The following is an 18,784-nucleotide window of genomic DNA, read 5'->3' on the forward strand; positions in this document are numbered from 1 at the left end:
AGTTGCTCTTAGCAACTTTATTTTTTTCAAGAAATTCTCATTTTCTTTTGGGAAAATAAACTAATATCACTTGAAAAAATAAAAATCTCTAATTTTTTTTGGCAAACTAGCCCTAAAACTAGGAAATCAAGCAATAACCTCGGTATCGGTGGCAGTGGGAGATACTAGTTAAAATATCCCCAAACTGTCGACGCCGGCTCGACACGAACCCAACCCAGTCGAACCACCTCGCCAGTGAGCGCCTCCCCCCGTCCTCTTTCCCTGCTGGCCAGAACTCCGAATGAAATCGCTGCTCCACCAGCTTTCTTTACCTTCAGGAAGCGAGCCGGTAGCATCAAGCTAGATCGCGGAGAAGCTCCTCGTTTCCCCCATCGGCGCTGCTCTGGCGGGGAGAAGCGTCCTCTCACGGCGGCCGGGAAGACCAATCCGCGCCGCCAGTCCCTGCGGCGGCTTCCGTGAGGTGGTCTTGGCTCCTGGGGCGGCGTGTTCGTGGTGGCCGGCGAGATGAGCAGCCACGCGGTTGGAACAAGCAACGGCGGATCCGGGGATGCGGCCGCCGGGGGCGCGGCCAGGAGGAACACCAGGATGCCCAAATGTGAGATCTCGTGCCGAATCTATCCCGTGTGTGGCCGGTTCTCTTGTTTCTTTCTGGCTAAGGCAAGGGATGGCGCGATAATATATGCTGGGTTAGTGGAGATGCTGCTAGCTTATGCTCTCTTTGGGCGTTGATATTTGTGTTGCCATGTTGTTAATCGCGTGGGAGCTTGCATATTAGTGACTGTAGCCAGTTCAATCCAGAAGAAAAAAAACCATAGACTAGTTGGCACATGATGGTGTTATTTACATACTGATTATGGCTAGTTCAGTTCAGTACTAAAACAGTCGATCTAGTTATTTCAGTGCATTATAGTTTCATTTTCTGATTGGTTATTGTTGGGGACTTGTTCTCAAATGCTATGAGTTAAGAACAAGGCAACACAGAAAATGTTAAACATTAAGATCCTTCGTCCTTCGAAGCATTATTTCCCTTAGGATATAACGATCCCCGGACGAAGGTCATGAAGGATTAACCTTTATCACTATAATATACATTAGTAAAAGACGAAGCATATGAAACATAAAAGATAGCGTGAATAATCGTATAACATTATTCATTTAACTTTATTAACTCATCATAAAGGAATAGAAACAATATTGAATTGTAAATGTACCTTCGACTTGGAAGGAAATGAAAATACAAGTGTGATGCCAAAAGCAAATGCTAAGTCAGCGTGTCCAGTACGGGAGTACTGTTCATCTATTTATAGACGCGGGACGCAGCCCACGTAAAATTACATCCATGTCCATTACATTTGTTAACGGCTTATGGAAATCTGTCGAGGCCCCCGAAGTCTTTTCATCTTTAAGTCGGTTCCCCCTTCTGCCATCGCGCCGAAGCTTCCCTGCGCACAGCTTCGGCTACACTCGACCTTCGTCTGGTTCAGGCTTCGTCCTGGCCGTGCTCCATATTCATAATTCTGGATCCGAAAATACCTGTTCACATAATCCACTCGGAAAACATTGTCAAATCATGTTTTTGAGGACCTTCGGAGGACGAAGGCCCCCAACAGTAGCCCCTCGCAATATTAATTTGTAAATAATAAATTCAGATTGCGATATGGACGAAGGCCTTGAGCCGAAGGTCCGAAAAAACACCTTCCCTTTGCTAGAATAGCAACATTCAATGACAAGTGGGGTCTTTCGACTTTCAACGCATCAAGCGTATAAATACGGCCATGCCGCAAACTTATTTCGCACGCTTTCCGGCCAACCACTCCTGCTCATTCATTTTTTAGCTCTTGTGCACCGCTAAGTTTTTAGCTTTGAAGCTTCGGCTTTTAAAAACAGTTTTTTAGCGCTTCCGAAGATGTCTGAAGCTGCTAAGAAGGCTGCTGCTGAGATGAAGCTGAGTCTTGATGAAGAGAAGAACCTAGGGTTTCTTATAGCCATGTCGAAGTCCAACACAGAAAAGATTACCAAGGAAATTCTGGAGGGACTGTCTGAAGATACTGGTGACAGTGAAAGTTATGATGTGGACAGCGGTGGCGAAGACTCCGAAGATCGCCCCTGGCGACCAAGCCATTCAGTTTATGGTAAATCAACTATCAAAGAGAAACATCTTGTTAATATGAGAGGGAGGTATTTCCGGGATCTGTCCATTGTGAGGGCGGACGAAGGGGAAAAAACTTGTCCACACCCTGAAGAAAATGAAGTTGTGGTGTACCGAAGCTTTTTGAAAGCTGGACTGCGATTCCCCTTGAGCAGCTTCGTCGTGGAGGTGTTGAAAATCTTCGAAGTCTATCTTCATCAACTTACTCCTGAGGCAATTATAAGGCTAAATATCTTCGTGTGGGCCGCGAGGAGCCAAGGTCTGAAGCCTGACGCGAGAAGCTTCTGTAATGTTCATGAATTATTATATGAAACAAAGCCTTGGGGCAAGGAACAGTACCATAACAACTTTGGCTGCTACAGCTTCGTTTCTCGGTCCGGGGCAAGCTGTCCCGTACCAACCTTTCGGAAGAGATGGCCCGGGGATTGGATGACAGAATGGTTTTATGTGAAGAATGACTTATCAGCACGAGAAGACATCAAAGGTATAATTATGCGTCCTATTTGGCAAAGCTTCGGCCTTCGGAGGCCGAAGGTTGAAATGGACGAAGCCGCCGAAGAGTGCCAAAGGGCCTTTGGGGTAGTCTGCTCGTTTATTGGGTCAAGGGACTTGGTCCAAGAACACATTGCATTCAGGGTATGGCCACTTGCGGAGAAGTGGGAAATGCCGAAGGAGACCATTAAAGAGCCCGACGAAGGCGGTCTAGTTAGACTGAAATACACATTCAAATATACTGATAAATTCGTTGAACCTGATGATGACTGGTTGAAGAGCATTGAAAATTTAAGTGATGAGCTACTCGGGACCTACTCGAAGGCTGAAGATAATGCAATGTCAGCAGCCTTCGGAGGCCGAAAAAAGAAGAGACTGAATCGGGTATTCGATGCCATTGGGTTTGTCTACCCTGACTATCGTTATCCCACTCGAGGGCAGAAAAGAAAGAACACAACCTCTGCAGAAGGGGAAGCTGCAACTGCTCCTAGCGAGCCAGAATCAAAGAGAAAGAGGATAAAAGTCTTCACACACCGGCCACGCTATATTGAACCAGCTTCGGTGCCTGAGTTCACCGGAGAAGCTTCTTCGGCCACCGAAGCTGAACAGCCAACCTTGCTGCCAGAAACTGCAGAGATGGCCGAAGCACCATCCACAGAAAAAATGGAAGAAGCGAAAGAGCCGACTAAGGAAAAATCATTAGAAGTTTTGAGTCCTGCAGTAAATATTGAAACAGCAAAAAACCAAAAGGGGCCATCAGTGACCCCAAAAAGGAAAAGAATGGTAAATGTACTAGACGTCTTGGAGACAATTAAGTCTTCAAGCACAATTCCAAAAAAGAGTGTTGAAATTGCTGAAGCTTCTACTGAAGCTTCGGCTCAACAAGCTAAAACTGAAGCTGGGCCTTCAGAGCCCTGCAAGGAGCAACCTTTTGAAGCCGAAGCAATAAAAATTCCAGAACAAGTATTAGTTGAAGAAACTGACACCGCCATCCCCGAAGCACCTGCCAGCATGCGCGATTACATGATACGACATGCTTCGGGGAAGAAGCTATCTGAAGAAGAAACTCATGAAGCCATCCATTATGCAAAGGAACTAAAATATCCGAAGGGGGCAGTAATATTCAATGGAACGAATGAAGATGACTTCTTATACTGCCTGCCTGACAACAAAGAGCTATCTGTCTGCCGAGAAATGGCCAGAAGTATTGGCTTTCCGAAGCTTGAAGCTGGGTTAAGCGCCATGACGAAAGAGGATCTCGCGGACAGCCTCGCGTACAACAGCCTGAAGGTATAGGAATTAAACACTTGAAAAATCCCCTTATTTTTACGCAACTCATTCCTTTTTTCTTATATGAATTCTACTTCGTATAGGGCCTGATCCTAAGCAACGCACTAAGAGCCCAAAAGAGCGCCGAAGATGAAAGCTATGAAATTGCGTTTAATAATTTACGCTCCGAAGTTATCAGACTGAGAAACGAAGCTTTGGAAAAAGATCAAATTCTGCTTACACTGGTAGATAAAGTGAAAAAAGACGAAGCTGCTTCAAAGGCCCAGGCCGAAGCTCAAAAACGCGAGATTAAAGATCTTCAGAAACAGCTGGCTAGAGCTAAAGAGGAGCGCGCGCTTGAGGAAACGAAACGAGAACTTAGTGATTTTATGGTCAGCAAATTGGAATCAAAAGTTAAGGAGCTTCGCATATCTCAGGGGAAATGCTATGTCAAATCTGTAGAATGTGTGAATAAAATTAAATCCAGCTTCGCCAGCGTAGGCGCCTTTTCCAGCGAAGAGAATTTCTCTCGAGGCAATCCCGAAGGTCCGCTGGAATGGATTAGCCACGAAGCAGAGGCCTTCGAAGAGATTCTGAACAGTCGTGGCGACATATGTGCTTTTTCGGGTGCCAGAGGAATTGCTTCCGTCTTAGAGAAGAAAGGTTGCGAACATGTAAAATTTCTAGCTCAATCCGAAGCTACCTTGTCTTCCGAAGACATCAAAGACCCCTCGGCCGAAGCGAGCGTAGTTGGAGGCAAATTTTTTACTGATATCTGGAACGACGGCGGTCGAGGAATGGCGCGAGAGATCATTGAAAGAAGCGAAAAAGGCATACACGATGCTAGAAGAGTGGCAGACGCTGCCGAAAAGAGTAGGGAGCCCGAAAGACAGTTAGGTACCAACTAGTCGTTCTTGTTGCGTTGTAATTTTCATTTTAAACTTTGCTCGCGATTTGTAAAAGTACTGAAGAAGTGTTCTCTTCGCTCAGAAACTGTTGGACGATCTGCCGTCCCCCACACAAAAGGGGATGAAGAAATTAATCAAATGGCCGAAACTATCATGGACAAGGTTGTTGACCAACTTCTGAATGCAGCCGCCGAAGCAGTATTGAGGGAGGATTAGGTGCTATTTGGAAAAAACATTTAAAGTGTAATCTATGCAACACTTTGTACATTTGAATGTAATATACAAGTCTCTTTTCATTACTGAATTCTTTACGATGCATGAAACTTTAAATACATACCACTTTTGAGCCTTTGGCGAAAAAACACCTTCCCTTCTTTTCATGCGTCGTGAAGAAGATAGCCTTCGTCAAAATTATTCTGATGAATGACATCGATGCCTCGTGAAAACATTTTCCGAAGCTATTTTCCGAAGCTATGCAACTTTGATATTGATCTGATAAAGTTCGCCCATGTTTCGTGAAAATATTCCCCGAAACTGTATTCCGAAGCTATACAATTTCAATGTCACTTTTTCAAAGCATCCCTTCGAAGGTTGAGAGTGTCCCCTTCTCTTGCCGAATGCGATATGATGTATGATGCTTATGCTATGCAAAATGATGTGATGATGTTATGTTATGCATGTGACATTTGTTCCGAAGATACACATAAAATATATTCGTAAGCTCTGCATTCCCTTAGGAACGTCTTTGGAGCTTCTTCGTCTTTTACTTAGACGGCATCAGCGTTGACTTTTCGCTGTAAGCCTCCCTTAGGAGCTTCTTCGTCTTTTACTTAGACGGTATCAGCGTTGACTTTTCGCTGTAAGCCTCCCTTAGGAGCTTCTTCGTCTTTTACTTAGACGGTATCAGCGTTGACTTTTCGCTGTAGGCTCTGCATTCCTTTAGGAACGACTTCTGAGCAGAAAACTTACGCTGCGCTCCCTTTGGAACGACTTTTTGTGACTTTATAAACTTACTCTGCGTTCCTTAGAACGACTTTTTGTTACTCCGAAGGATTTTTAGTCCGAAGGTCCTTCTTGGTAACGGAAGAAATTTTAGGCTTCGGCAACTTAGGCCTGTCAATCAAATAAATTTTTCTCATGGAAACAACGAAATTATTACATGGAAACTATCAATGTTTTTTGCTTCACAGAAAATAAAACTGAATAGAAAAGACTGCTATCAAAGGTACGATATGTCAATAAATGTGCTTCGACTCTGGCACAGTGCTGTTGACTGTGCGAGCTTCGGACTGTTCTCTGAAGTCCCTCTGCTGTGGAGCGTATTGACTCCCTTCTGGCTGTTGACCTTGCTGCAATGGAGGTGGAGGCGGAGGCTGCTGCCAGGAAGCTTGAGGTTGACTTGCCGAAGCTACAGAAGCCGCAGGGTGGTTGTCTATGTATTGTGGGACATAAGGCGGATGAAACGAAGCAGTATGCAAAACCTGCTTCGACTGAGCTTGTTGAGATGCAGCTTCGGCTAGTTCCTTTTGCTTCTGGATTGTAACATGGCACGTCCTAGTGGTGTGGCCCTTGCCCTCTCCACAGAATAGGCAAAACAGTCTCCTTGGCTGATCTCCGAATCTTCCGCCGAAGCCCCTGGCGCCTCTGCCTCTTGGAGCTGGTGGCCGAAAGGAAGTTTGTTGTTGCCCCGAAGCCTGTGAGGAGCACTGCGGCCTGTTTTGCTGACTCCCCTTATCATCATTCTGAGTGCTGTGAATGGAACGGACATGCCTCGGGTAGTATCTTCCTCCGAAGCCCCTGGTCATCTCAGAAAATCTGAAGGCCTCCTCCCTTCTTTGGCGAAAGTCATTGTCGGCACGAATGTACTCATCCATCTTTTGGAGCAATTTCTCCAAGGTTTGAGGAGGCTTCCGAGCAAAGTATTGAGCTGCAGGTCCAGGACGAAGCCCCTTGATCATGGCTTCGATAACGATTTCATTGGGCACCGTTGGTGCCTGCGCCCTCAATCGTAAGAACCTTCGGACATACGCCTGAAGGTATTCTTCGTGCTCCTGAATACACTGAAAGAGGGCTTGAGCTGTAACCGGCTTCGTTTGAAATCCTTGAAAGCTGGTCAGTAACATATCCTTCAGCTTCTGCCATGAAGTGATTGTTCCTGGCCGAAGGGAGGAATACCAGGTCTGAGCAACATTCCTGACGGCCATGACGAAAGACTTCGCCATGACTGCAGCGTTGCCCCCGTACGAAGACACTGTTGCTTCGTAGCTCATCAAGAATTGCTTCGGGTCGGAGTGGCCGTCAAACATGGGGAGCTGGGGTGGCTTATAGGATGGAGGCCAAGGAGTAGCCTGCAGCTCAGCAGACAGAGGAGAAGCATCATCAAAAACAAAATTTCCCTGATGGAAATTATCATACCAGTCGTCTTCGTTGACGAAGCCCTCCTGATGAAGGTCTTTCTGATGAGGCCTTCTATTCTGCTCATCGTGAGTGAGATGGCGAACTTCCTCAGAAGCTTCGTCAATTTGCCTTTGCAACTCAGCTAGGCGGGCCATCTTCTCCTTCTTCCTCTGCACTTGTTGATGTAGCATCTCCATCTCTCTGATTTCTTGGTCTAGCTCTTCTTCCTCAAGCGTCGGGCTAACAGCTTTTCTCTTCTGGCTTCTGGCCTCCCGAAGAGAGACGGTCTCCTGGTTGTGGTCCAGCGGTTGTAGTGCTGCAGCCCCAGCCGCTGAAGCTTTCTTCGGCGCCATAGCGAAGGTCTATAGCTTCCGAAGGTGTTCACGAAGACTCGAAGTGGAAGTGAGTTCACCGGAGGTGGGCGCCAATGTTGGGGACTTGTTCTCAAATGCTATGAGTTAAGAACAAGGCAACACAGAAAATGTTAAACATTAAGATCCTTCGTCCTTCGAAGCATTATTTCCCTTAGGATATAACGATCCCCGGACGAAGGTCATGAAGGATTAACCTTTATCACTATAATATACATTAGTAAAAGACGAAGCATATGAAACATAAAAGATAGCGTGAATAATCGTATAACATTATTCATTTAACTTTATTAACTCATCATAAAGGAATAGAAACAATATTGAATTGTAAATGTACCTTCGACTTGGAAGGAAATGAAAATACAAGTGTGATGCCAAAAGCAAATGCTAAGTCAGCGTGTCCAGTACGGGAGTACTGTTCATCTATTTATAGACGCGGGACGCAGCCCACGTAAAATTACATCCATGTCCATTACATTTGTTAACGGCTTATGGAAATCTGTCGAGGCCCCCGAAGTCTTTTCATCTTTAAGTCGGTTCCCCCTTCTGCCATCGCGCCGAAGCTTCCCTGCGCACAGCTTCGGCTACACTCGACCTTCGTCTGGTTCAGGCTTCGTCCTGGCCGTGCTCCATATTCATAATTCTGGATCCGAAAATACCTGTTCACATAATCCACTCGGAAAACATTGTCAAATCATGTTTTTGAGGACCTTCGGAGGACGAAGGCCCCCAACAGTTATAGATAGTTCAACTTCAATCCAGAAGAGAAACCGTCAATCCAGGTGTTACATGATGGTATTGTTTCGTTAGTGATGTCTTGTCATGTTAAGTCCAGAAGAAAACCTGTCAATGTAGTTGGCACACAACAGTGTAAGCTTCTTAGTGATATACCAATAAAGATGAAAAAGCGTCAAACTAGTGGAATGATGATATTGTTTAAATTACATGTGTCTGCTCGGTTTCAATGACATTATGAGGTCAGAAATTGTGATCACCTGTTAGACAAATGTTAAGGCAGTGATGTGACTTGCATTTGTGGATCACAAACCTACTCTTACTCGAAAATTCTATGTACAGATTCCAAGTTCACACAGCAGGAGCTGCCCGCTTGCAAGCCGATTCTTACTCCAAAATGGGTAGGCTTTTACTGGTTGTGAGGATTTAGAGAACTAACATCAAAGAAGCTCACAGATGTTTCAATCTTTGACCTATGTTTTGTAGGTTGTCTCTGTTTTCTTAATCGTTGGGGTCATCTTTGTTCCTATTGGTGTTGTTTCACTGCTAGCTGCAAGAGATGTATGCTGCCTTTTGTTTGTGGCTTCTGTCTTAATATAGATGTTATGGGTTGTGGCAGTCTCATCTTTTTCCTATTTACACATGTTGACCGATTGCAGGTTGTTGAGATTATTGATCGGTATGATGAGGCATGTGTGCCAGTTAACATGACTGAGAACAAGCTTGCTTACATCCAGAATGAGACCATATCCAAAGAGTGCATAAGGAATCTTACGGTAATAAGCTTAGAATTTCATGGGTATTGATTTAGCGTTACAAATACTATGGCATAGAAGTAAAAGTGCAATTAAATAGATTTTTAAATGATTATAAAGTTGGAACAATCATGCAGTTGTGGCATCCATCTTCTATCAGATTTATCACAATTTTCTTTGCTGAAAAAAACTGTTTCTTTCCAATTTCTTTCCAGGTTACAAAATATATGAAGCAGCCTATTTTTGTGTATTATGAACTTGATAACTTCTATCAGAACCATAGGAGGTATGGTGTTTTTTAAGATTTGCATGCAATCATTTGAATCTTTACCCCTTGGTACGAATTGACAGCTCTTGCTTTCCTGATGTTGATGAATTATCATTTGCAATCGTGATGCTATTTTATTTGGAAAACATGATACAACAATTTTACTGCTAACTTGGATATCTTACCGCCAAAGGAAAAGAAGTGAATAGTCTTTCATTTGAGATTTACCATGCACTTCCCTGGTTCAGATATGTAAAGAGCCGAAATGATGCGCAACTAAGAGATGCTAGTAAAGCTAACCAGACATCCGCTTGTGAACCTGAGAAGACCACAGCTAATGGGCAACCAATTGTTCCTTGCGGCCTTATTGCTTGGAGCTTGTTTAATGATACATATAATTTCACTCGTGGTAATGAGAACTTGACAGTGGACAAGAAAGACATCTCCTGGAAGAGTGATAGGGAGCATAAATTTGGTAAAGATGTCTATCCGAGCAACTTCCAGAATGGTGCACTTAAAGGTGGAGCAACACTTAACCCAAAGATCCCGGTACGCGAACTTTTATCATGCATCTGCAACATCATATTTCTGCTAATGTCCATTGATTTCTTGTTCATGTGGATAAACAAAAGTATATGGGTAAGGAATATTTGTGGCAGTTATTCATGTAAGTTGAATGTTATGTGACAGTTGAGTGAGCAAGAGGACCTCATTGTTTGGATGCGGACCGCAGCACTTCCGACGTTCAGAAAGTTATATGGCAGACTATACTTTGACCTCAAGGAGAATGACACAATAACAGTGAGATTGAATAACAACTACAATACATATAGCTTTGGTGGCAAGAAAAAGCTGGTCCTCTCCACTGCAACCTGGCTTGGGGGGAAGAACGATTTTCTTGGCTTTGCATACCTTATAGTTGGTGGGCTCTGCATTTTCCTGGCATTTGCATTCACCTTGCTGTACTTCGTAAAACCAAGGTTAGTGACTTCTGATGATCTCTTGCAATGTCTTGGAAATAACTGTGTGCTGGATTTAGTCCGTGAACCCGCTATATATATGCACATGCTGTCCACTGCAATAGCCATACTGTGAACGTGATGCTTACTGTCAAGTAATCTGGGTTTAGCCTATCATGTTTATAGAAAACCTGTACACTGATTATGTCTGGTGCAGCCCATTTTATCTGTGCATCTTTTATTGTCAGTTAAAGGTTGAGGTAGCCCTGAGGGCTAAGGCTGTAGGCTGTGTGGGTACCTTCTATAAATTTTGGTGGACTAGAACTAGACAATCAGCTGTTCTGTTTTACTTTACTGACTTTGGTCCTTCACACTGCTCGTGTTGGGTATGTTATTCACTGTGGACTGTGGCCTGGCATGATCAAGGCTTGCACCATAAGAATGGTCGTTTTAGGACTTCTTTGTGATTGTTCTGCCAACCTTTACATTCCATTGACATCCTACACGAGTGGAAATGCTAATCAAATATGTGGCCTTCTGCAGGAAACTGGGAGACCACAACTACTTATCCTGGAACAGACGCTAGGATGTTTCGGAACACCAAGTGTCCGTACTACTCGAAATGTAGCTTGTATGAAATGAAATGCTCTGAACCAGAAATGTCGATGGGCATAAGCAAGCATGGTTCAGGAAAGAACTTCATGTATATTTTTTACGAAGGGGTCTAGGTGGCTACGTTATTTTTGTTTCTTGTGTTCTTTAGTGTAGCACTGAACAGGAGAATACCAATTGATCTCTATTAGCTTGCTTCGTGGTACAAGCACTCTAAATGGTTGACTGTGTGGTGTTGACGCTTTGGCTGCCGAAGAATACCAATTAATGATGTTGGTTGACTGTAATATCCTCAAGTGGGAACAGTACCAACTTCTGTATAAATTGATTACCGTGTGATGTTTGTTTCTCCACTACCATTATAGTACACGGGTGCCTATCATTGTCATCTATTCACGGTCAGAATGCCTTTCTACGTGCTATAATAATTAAAAACATAATCTACAACACTAGAGATGCATATGCGAGATTCGTTTTTATTGCTCCACACAGATGGTAGACTGGAAATCATGACTAGAAAACTTGGGATTCACTGCTTCGTCCTTTATTATTGTGCTCATGTTCAGATTCATTTCCACTTGCTCCTCTACTGCTCCACGCAGGTGAATGTAAGACAACTCGAGATCTTCGTAACATGACTCATGACACTGAGGTGATGTTTGGTTCAAAAAATGTAACGCAAATGGTAATGGTTTCGACTCGATTACTGGCGGTAACAAATTTGAATAGGCTGGTATCAAATTTTAGGGTGGTATTTGATTACGGTTGGACTAAAACAAACATGATTTAACGTTATCCGTTACCCATTACATTACAAATATATGAACCAAACGGCACCTGAAATATGCTACTCATGTTCTTCGCAACATGACTTATGACACTCAGATATGGTACTCGTGTTCAGCCACAGATGCTGCAACCAGAATAGTAGCTCAAGCTAATTACAGTAGCCAGTAGCCAAGAATCGTCACCAACCTCTCATCAGCATAAGTTGCTTTTGGACCTTCAGTCCATAGCTAGATAATATAAAGGAACACTCGTAGAATTAATGCATGGTTAAAGCCCCCATCTATAGCTTTTCGGACATTCTCTTCAGCACTCGTGCTGCCACTGTTTCCTCCTGTTCGTCATTCTGATCCTTGGTGAGCCACTCTTGAGTGGCGACAAGGTCCGGGAGCACCGTGGCGCCTGACTGCCTCCAGCTCTCAGCGTCGGCAGTCTTGAACCGGTCCAGGAGCAGCGCATGCATCCCGATGCTCCTAGCTGGGGTGTAGTCCTTCCGCATGCTGTCACCTATGTGGAGCGCTTCTTCCGGAGCGACGTTTCCTGCCATCTCCAGCGCTATCTTGTAAATTCTTGGGTCTGGCTTCTCAACGCCAACGACACCTGAGAACACCCCAAAGTCCCATTCGGAGCTCTAGTTGCAAACCGAGACATGCATTAGTATTTAGTAGACTACTGCATTCATACCACAAAGAAAGCATACTGCTATAGAAGCATGTAATGTAACTGTGACGTGTGATCCAGTGGATATTGCACCTGATTCAATCCTAAAGCTGGCAGGATTACATCTTTGTAGCGGTATTCTGCATTGCTGACGATGCCAACAGTGAGTCCCTTTTCGCGTGCCCACCTTAGGAAGGGCTGCGAATCAGGAAACGCCGAGTATGGCGCAGAGGAGCCAAATGCAGAATAAATGCGCCTGAAGACTTTCTCAAATGTCTCTTCATCATAATCATAGCCAGCCTGCAGTTTGAGAGATCAACTGAATCACTATGCCCTCTCAACATTAACAGGACACACCACTAATCCAGACAAGCTTCATACTTGTAAAATGGTATTTACCTTAACGAATGAATTCTTAACACATGTCCTCCACCATTCGATGTTCGGCATCTTAGCTGCAAATCCAAAGCAAGGGTACTGTCTTGCCATCTCAGTGTATGCAAGCTTGAAGCCCTCATGCATGCGGTTATAGTCAGGACATGGCATCCCAGCAGACTTTGCTGCCATACAGTAGTAATCCCCAAGGTGTCCTTTGTAAGCAATCAGTGTACCAGTAACATCCACGGTGATCAAGCGCAACTTTGAAAGTAGAGACATGCTTGACAGTAATCTGAACCGTGGTCCTTATATACAATCTATCTGCAAAGTCAGATAGCGAAAATTACGACCAAACCAACCGTTTTTGCAGAACCAGCAGAACAAGCGTTATAAAAATACAGTTGCAAAATTACTCTGAGCAGCAGCACCTGAGCTCATATATCATAGGCATGGAAGGTGCACTCAGAAATTAACTTTGCAATGGGATGCTCCTCCCTCTCTAGTCCCTCCCAAGTAATACCCGACATTTTTTCCCAGTGCCTTTTGCAATGGATGAAACATGGTATTTAAGTAAAAAAAACGCCAATCTGCTATATTACCAAAATGAGCGCTGCATCAGTGTCACAAAATTACTTTTATATATAGCTGAGCGGCAGAGTCTGAGCTCATTATATCATAGGCATGGAAGGTGCGCTCAGAAATTAACTTCGCAATCAGATGCTCCTCCATCCCTCCCTGCCAACTAATACTGGCATTTTTTTCATAAGGAAGCGATGCCTTTTGCAATGGATGAAACATTGGATTTAAGTCAAAAGGGCCAATCTCCTATATTACAAAAATGAGCGTTGCATAACACAGAAGTAAAATAGTGGCACCGCTCTACCAGGTGAAATGGCAAGAACTATACCACATTAAAAGAAAAACGTCTAGAAAACATGAAAAATGGGGAATAGAATGGAAGAACATGTTGGGCAATCATATTGTCAAAACATGAGTGAGGTGCTGATGTGGCATCTAGGATGAATGTATCGTCCCACTTGCACAGCAGACACAACCTACATGGGACATTTCCTCCCTACATTGGAGATAATGCAGTGAAACAAATTCAGCAGTGAACGCCAAGCAAAGCATCCCTTATCTCAGGAACCAGGCAGGAAGGGAGTAACAACGAATATTCTGTTTCTACCAAGAAACGCTCGAAACCACATGTAACTCCTAATTTGCAACATTTCTCTCTCATCAATTGTTACTAACACCTCCAGGCCATCTAATCTATCCTGGTTGAGATCCCCATTCATTTTATTTCACAAGAAAAGTAAGGCCATCACAGACCTGCTTGCTTAATGAGGACAAATAGCAAATCTCAACCATAAAGTGGCCGGAACAAATCCAAAATGCTCCATTACCTACCGAAGGATCGATGATTGGACCTCCCGTTGCCGGCAATGCCTGCAAGGAACAAAAGGAACACGAGATCCGGTCAGGCAACCAGCTGATGTTCAACTCGCAAGATCCTATCTTTCAGCGCGAGAACACGGCAAGAACCAACAAACGGAAACGCCAGAGATCGCTACCTCCCAAGCACGGCAGCTGTCCAAGTCCAACCCCAACGGGGGAAAAGTTGCGGCCTTGAAGCCTGAGATTTGAAGAAACCGGTTGAACCAGTGGGCGTGGGCTGAATAGCAGAAATCGAATCTCCCAATTCCTTGTCTATGAGTCCAGGGTTCGGGAGGTGGGATTTTGCTTGGTTTTTAGGTGGTTTAAGTACTGGGAGTGCGGAGTGGGGAGCGGAAATCTGTGGAATTGGGAACGGGATACCGGCGGTGCTGGTCCATGGTTTTGCTCATCGAATTTCAACAATACTTTATTGGAACTTTGGGCACAAAACAGACGATAGGTACACGTGTCCCCGCTGTTGTCCTAGTACTGGTAGTGAAAATTGCAAGGGGGTAGGCGTGCCATGTCACGAATAGACCGAAGGCTGTTTTTTCCGGAAAAAAAATTGCTGCAGCGGGCCTGCAAAGCAGGCTGTTTGCAGCCCCTCACAAAAAGGAGGATAAATCTAACCTGCAGGCTAATAACACAACTAAAATGTTATCTGGTGGATCTATAGATAGGATCTATCTTTATTTTTGTGAGAGGCTGCAAACAGTCTGGTTTGCAGCGGGACTGCAACAAAATTTTTTCCGGACTCCAATGGCGTATCTCCAGTGGCCGACTCGTGATCCGACGTAGGACTGGGTCGACTAATCGTAGTTTTCGGTTCGGTTTTTTTTGTTGTTTTTAAAGTTTGGCTTCTGGCGAATACTAACCGAAATTTTGCCTAGAAAAAGAAAAACAGAACATTCGGTTAACCACATAGTTTGGTTTGATTTTCGATTTAACAGAAAAAACCAAACTAGGATTTCTGTAGTAGCTTTGTTGGGTTTCGATACCCTGGCTGGCTGAGTTTAGACTTTCAGTGTACTCGAAAAAAAACAAATGGAATATAGGGAATTAGAAATAATAATAGCAACATAGAAAATTTGCTATATGAATTAGAAATAGTAGCATAGAAAAACTCAACTGAACATGACAAGAGTGGAACCATATATAAAATTTATAGCACTGCTCCTGAACACTAAATTTTTGCTTATATTATGAATAGCAGTATAGCACTGCTCCTACACGGCTACACCAGCTGACAGTCACATGAAACAGAGGACCCTGTGACCCCGATGACCCATGGCAGGGTGAAGTCCGATTGAGGGGAGGATGGTTAATTGGTTATGACCTGTGTGTGACTTAGCGACCGTGACTTCGTCTGAATGCGCAAGACCGAGGGTCCAAGGGTGCTCTCTGAGTCTCTAGCTCTCTACCTCTACGACTACGAGTCGTGCTGCTCTTGGGCTAGGCCCTAGCAGCGTGATACGGTGATGGGCTCAAATAGAAATACGAGATTCTAGACTCGTGGCTTAATAGTTTGGTTTTCGGTTTAAACCAAACTAAAAACCGAAAACCAAACTAAATTTTGGTTCCTAAAGAACGATAACCAAAAAATACAACGGTTTGGTCGATTTTGGTTTTTCGGTTTCGGTTCTGGTTTTTTGGTTTCGGTGTTTGGTTTTTATGCACATGCCTAATCCAACGTGCACTAAAGAGATCGAATAACGTCAAGGAAGCGAGAAGAACAGATGCATAGTTTGAGAGTCGATTCGTGGTGAAGAAAAGAACAGATCGACCCCACTTACCGCAACTGTTATTGTAGTTTTTCTAACCAATATGGAACTACAGAGACTCACTTTTACTAGAATGGAACTCATGAGGCTTGTCTTACTAGAATAGGACCGAGACAGACATATCTTTACTCTTTTAAGACCAATTAAGTTAACGAACTTGCTCCTCTCACATTGTTGTAGGCTTAAGAAATGACACGCACTGTCCCTATACATGGATGTTGGGGCTTATACCGAACAGAGAGTACCCCCGAACTGAACAAGAGCTAGGGTTTCACTTAGGCTTGGTTTCGTGACCATGGATTTAGAGGAGATCCATAGGGGAGGAAACCCCTTGCCCTATGTGTTGTGCACCCAAGAATAGGGTGCCCGGACAAAGCCCAAGAAGACTCTTCAAAAGAAGCCAAGTCCCTGCCGAGCAACCTGGTGAGGCGGAGAGGATGACCAAGTCCCTGCCAAGCAAACTTGCAAGGCAGAGCGGGTGACCAAGTCCCTGTCGAGCAACCTCACGAAAGAGGAGCGGGTGACCAAGTCCTGTCGAGCAACCTTGCGAGACAGAGGAGGCGACCAAGTCCCTGTCAAGCAACCTTGCGAGGTAGAGCGGACGACTAGGTCCCTGCCGAGCAACCTTACTAGAGACTAGCGTAAGGGAAGGCCGACCCAATGATACGAGCCCACGTTGGCGGGACAATACGGGTCATCACCACACTACATCTAGGCCTCGGGTACAACATCGAATGGTCTCTGACAGATGTCAGATGACACCTCGGCACGTACTGTCTTAGGCGAACCCCCATCGACTAATAGGGACAGTCAATCCCAGTCTAAGGGATCTCAGCATTAGAGTCTCTATAGTGACCATCATATCGGGAAAGATGTAATGGATACACCATATCGGGTGTATCGCACGATGGCAAATGACACAGGCTCATGATGATGGGCAAAGCTACACTACACGCTACCAGGACATGGGACTGACCCACAGGACCCACCACACTACTACAAAGATGTCAGCAGAGGACTCACAACAAGGACCCGTATGACAAACGAGCGAGACAGTGCGCCAACCAGGAGTACGGCTACGCACGACCCTACGGACAACGTAGCACCAGGAGCACTATGTCAAGCCGAAGCAACGGATCGACCCTTGAACTATAAAGGGGCATCTGCCCTCTTTCTTCTGTAGACACACAAGCACACTTGTTGTAACATGCTCAAAGCAATACTACGATCAACACTACACTGGAGTAGGGTGTGAACCTGAACTAGTATAAACCTTGTGTCCCAAGTGAAAGGTAAATGAGCTTAACCGTTTCCTATAATCGATTTTGGTGTTTGATGTCCATCACAAACCATATGGACTAACTAGTTTCCCTAGTGGATATTTTTCTCAATTGCATAAAGTTCACATAAACTTACAAAGAAAATGACCTTGGGAGAATTCTATTCGGTTGGAGCAAAACAGAATTGGTGCAGCCTGCGGCGCACCGGACAATGTCCGGTGCCCTGGCCGGAGCAACTCGCGAACTGGCTGCTCTCGGGTTTTCTCAGCGCTCATCCACTAAAAATCATTGGACTGTCTGGTGTGCCACCGGACTGTCCGGTGAGACAACGGAGCAACGGTCAACTTCACCCAATGGTCGACTGCGCTGATTGCGGCGCAGTCTGCAGCACAGAAGTCAGAAGTCAGTCTACAACGTCACGATACACCGGACTGTCCGATGTACCACCGGACTGTCCAGTGCAGCAAGAGGACAAACGACTTCAACGATCAACCGCTCCAAACCCCAATGGTCGGCTTACGTGGCACTCACCGGACAGTGAACAGTGGAGTGTCTGGTGCACCATGGGACTGTCCGGTGTGCCCATCGACAACAACGGGTGGAATAGTGGTTAGGGCTATAAGTACCCCCAACCACCTCCATTCAAGCAATCTAAGCATTCCAACTTCCTCGTTCAATACTAGAGCAAAACAATACACTCCCAAGACACAATCAAAGCCTTCAATCCTCTCTAAGTTCCAAAATCAAGTCAAGTGATCAAAAGTGTTTAGTGACTGAGAGATGGTGATTTGTGTTTTTTTGTTGCTCTTGTTGCTTGGTTGCTTTCTTCTTATCACTCTAATCTTTCCAAGTGTTTTGTAAAGCTAAGCAAGAGACACCTAATTGTGTGGTGATCCTTGCAGGGTCTTAGTGACCTGTGTGATTAAGAAGAAGCACTCGACCGGTCTAAGTGATCAATTGAGAGAGGGAAAGGGTTGAAATAGACCTGGCCTTTGTGGTCTCTGAAAGTCACCTAGAGGGGGGTGAATAGGCGTAATCTGAAATTTACAACTTTAAACACACACTACAAGCCGGGGTTAGCGTTAGAACTTAAATTAAGTCCGGGAGAGAGGGGGAAAACAAATCAACTAAGAAATAAAGCGGATGAACACGGTGATTTGTTTTACCGAGGTTCGGTTCTAAAGAACCTAGTCCCCGTTGAGGTGGTCACAAAGACCGGGTCTCTTTCAACCCTTTCCCTCTCTCAAACGGTCACTTAGACCGAGTGAGCTTTCTCCTTAATCAAACGGGTCACTTAGACCCCGCAAGGACCACCACACATTTGGTGTCTCTCGCTTTGATTACAAGTCTCTTGGGAACAAGAATGAGGAAGGAAGAAAGCGATCCAAGCACAAAGAGCGCAAAAGAACACGAACAAACACTCCCTCAAGTCACTAGGTGGTTAAAGTGAATTTGGGACTTAGAGAGGCTTTGATTCTTTGGAATTGTGTCTAGGAGTGAATGCACTCTTGTATTGAATGAAAACTTCAGAAGACTTGGATACTTGG

General features: G+C 44.7%; 2 protein-coding genes across 8 annotated transcripts; one reads left to right on the forward strand and one right to left on the reverse strand.

The window, feature by feature from the left end:
- Positions 1 to 175: 175 nt before the first annotated feature.
- LOC100283092 (cell division control protein 50) lies at positions 176 to 11,317 on the forward strand. Its single transcript, NM_001155994.2, has 8 exons — positions 176 to 595; positions 8,664 to 8,722; positions 8,808 to 8,882; positions 8,981 to 9,097; positions 9,292 to 9,362; positions 9,593 to 9,893; positions 10,035 to 10,324; positions 10,847 to 11,317. Exons 1-8 carry the CDS (start codon positions 505 to 507, stop codon positions 10,887 to 10,889), a joined length of 1,047 nt encoding a protein of 348 aa, NP_001149466.1. The 5' UTR covers positions 176 to 504; the 3' UTR covers positions 10,890 to 11,317.
- A 363-nt stretch (positions 11,318 to 11,680) lies between these two features.
- On the reverse strand, positions 11,681 to 14,662 carry LOC100381841 (uncharacterized). Of its 7 annotated transcripts, none has more exons than XM_035962312.1 (6): positions 14,314 to 14,626; positions 14,150 to 14,188; positions 13,168 to 13,326; positions 12,761 to 13,060; positions 12,455 to 12,661; positions 11,681 to 12,332 (listed from the first exon to the last, which is right to left on the reverse strand). In XM_035962312.1, the coding sequence occupies exons 4-6, from the start codon at positions 13,016 to 13,018 to the stop codon at positions 11,985 to 11,987; spliced, it is 813 nt and encodes a 270-aa protein (XP_035818205.1). In that variant the 5' UTR covers positions 13,019 to 13,060; positions 13,168 to 13,326; positions 14,150 to 14,188; positions 14,314 to 14,626; the 3' UTR covers positions 11,681 to 11,984. The 7 variants fall into 7 exon arrangements, with proteins under 7 accessions (XP_035818205.1, XP_035818206.1, XP_008658783.1 ...); XM_035962313.1 differs by having other exon boundaries at positions 13,168 to 13,279; positions 13,373 to 14,188; XM_008660561.4 differs by lacking the exon at positions 13,168 to 13,326 and having other exon boundaries at positions 14,314 to 14,662.
- Between the last annotated feature and the right edge of the window lie 4,122 nt (positions 14,663 to 18,784).

Source organism: Zea mays, chromosome 9 (assembly GCF_902167145.1).
Source record: "Zea mays cultivar B73 chromosome 9, Zm-B73-REFERENCE-NAM-5.0, whole genome shotgun sequence".
Taxonomy (NCBI): domain Eukaryota; kingdom Viridiplantae; phylum Streptophyta; class Magnoliopsida; order Poales; family Poaceae; genus Zea; species Zea mays.

What these genes read in the sequence shown, in the direction of transcription:
- LOC100381841 (XM_008660561.4), bottom strand. Translation starts at nt 13,018, where the DNA reads ATGTCTCTACTTTCAAAGTTGCGCTTGATCACCGTGGATGTTACTGGT. An exon ending in TTAAGAATTCATTCGTTAAG is followed by an intron (nt 12,662 to 12,760) that starts GTAAATACCATT and finishes CTCAAACTGCAG; the next exon opens with GCTGGCTATGATTATGATGA. An exon ending in CAGCTTTAGGATTGAATCAG is followed by an intron (nt 12,333 to 12,454) that starts GTGCAATATCCA and finishes GTTTGCAACTAG; the next exon opens with AGCTCCGAATGGGACTTTGG.
- LOC100283092 (NM_001155994.2), top strand. Translation starts at nt 505, where the DNA reads ATGAGCAGCCACGCGGTTGGAACAAGCAACGGCGGATCCGGGGATGCG. An exon ending in GAACACCAGGATGCCCAAAT is followed by an intron (nt 596 to 8,663) that starts GTGAGATCTCGT and finishes TTCTATGTACAG; the next exon opens with ATTCCAAGTTCACACAGCAG. An exon ending in CGATTCTTACTCCAAAATGG is followed by an intron (nt 8,723 to 8,807) that starts GTAGGCTTTTAC and finishes TATGTTTTGTAG; the next exon opens with GTTGTCTCTGTTTTCTTAAT.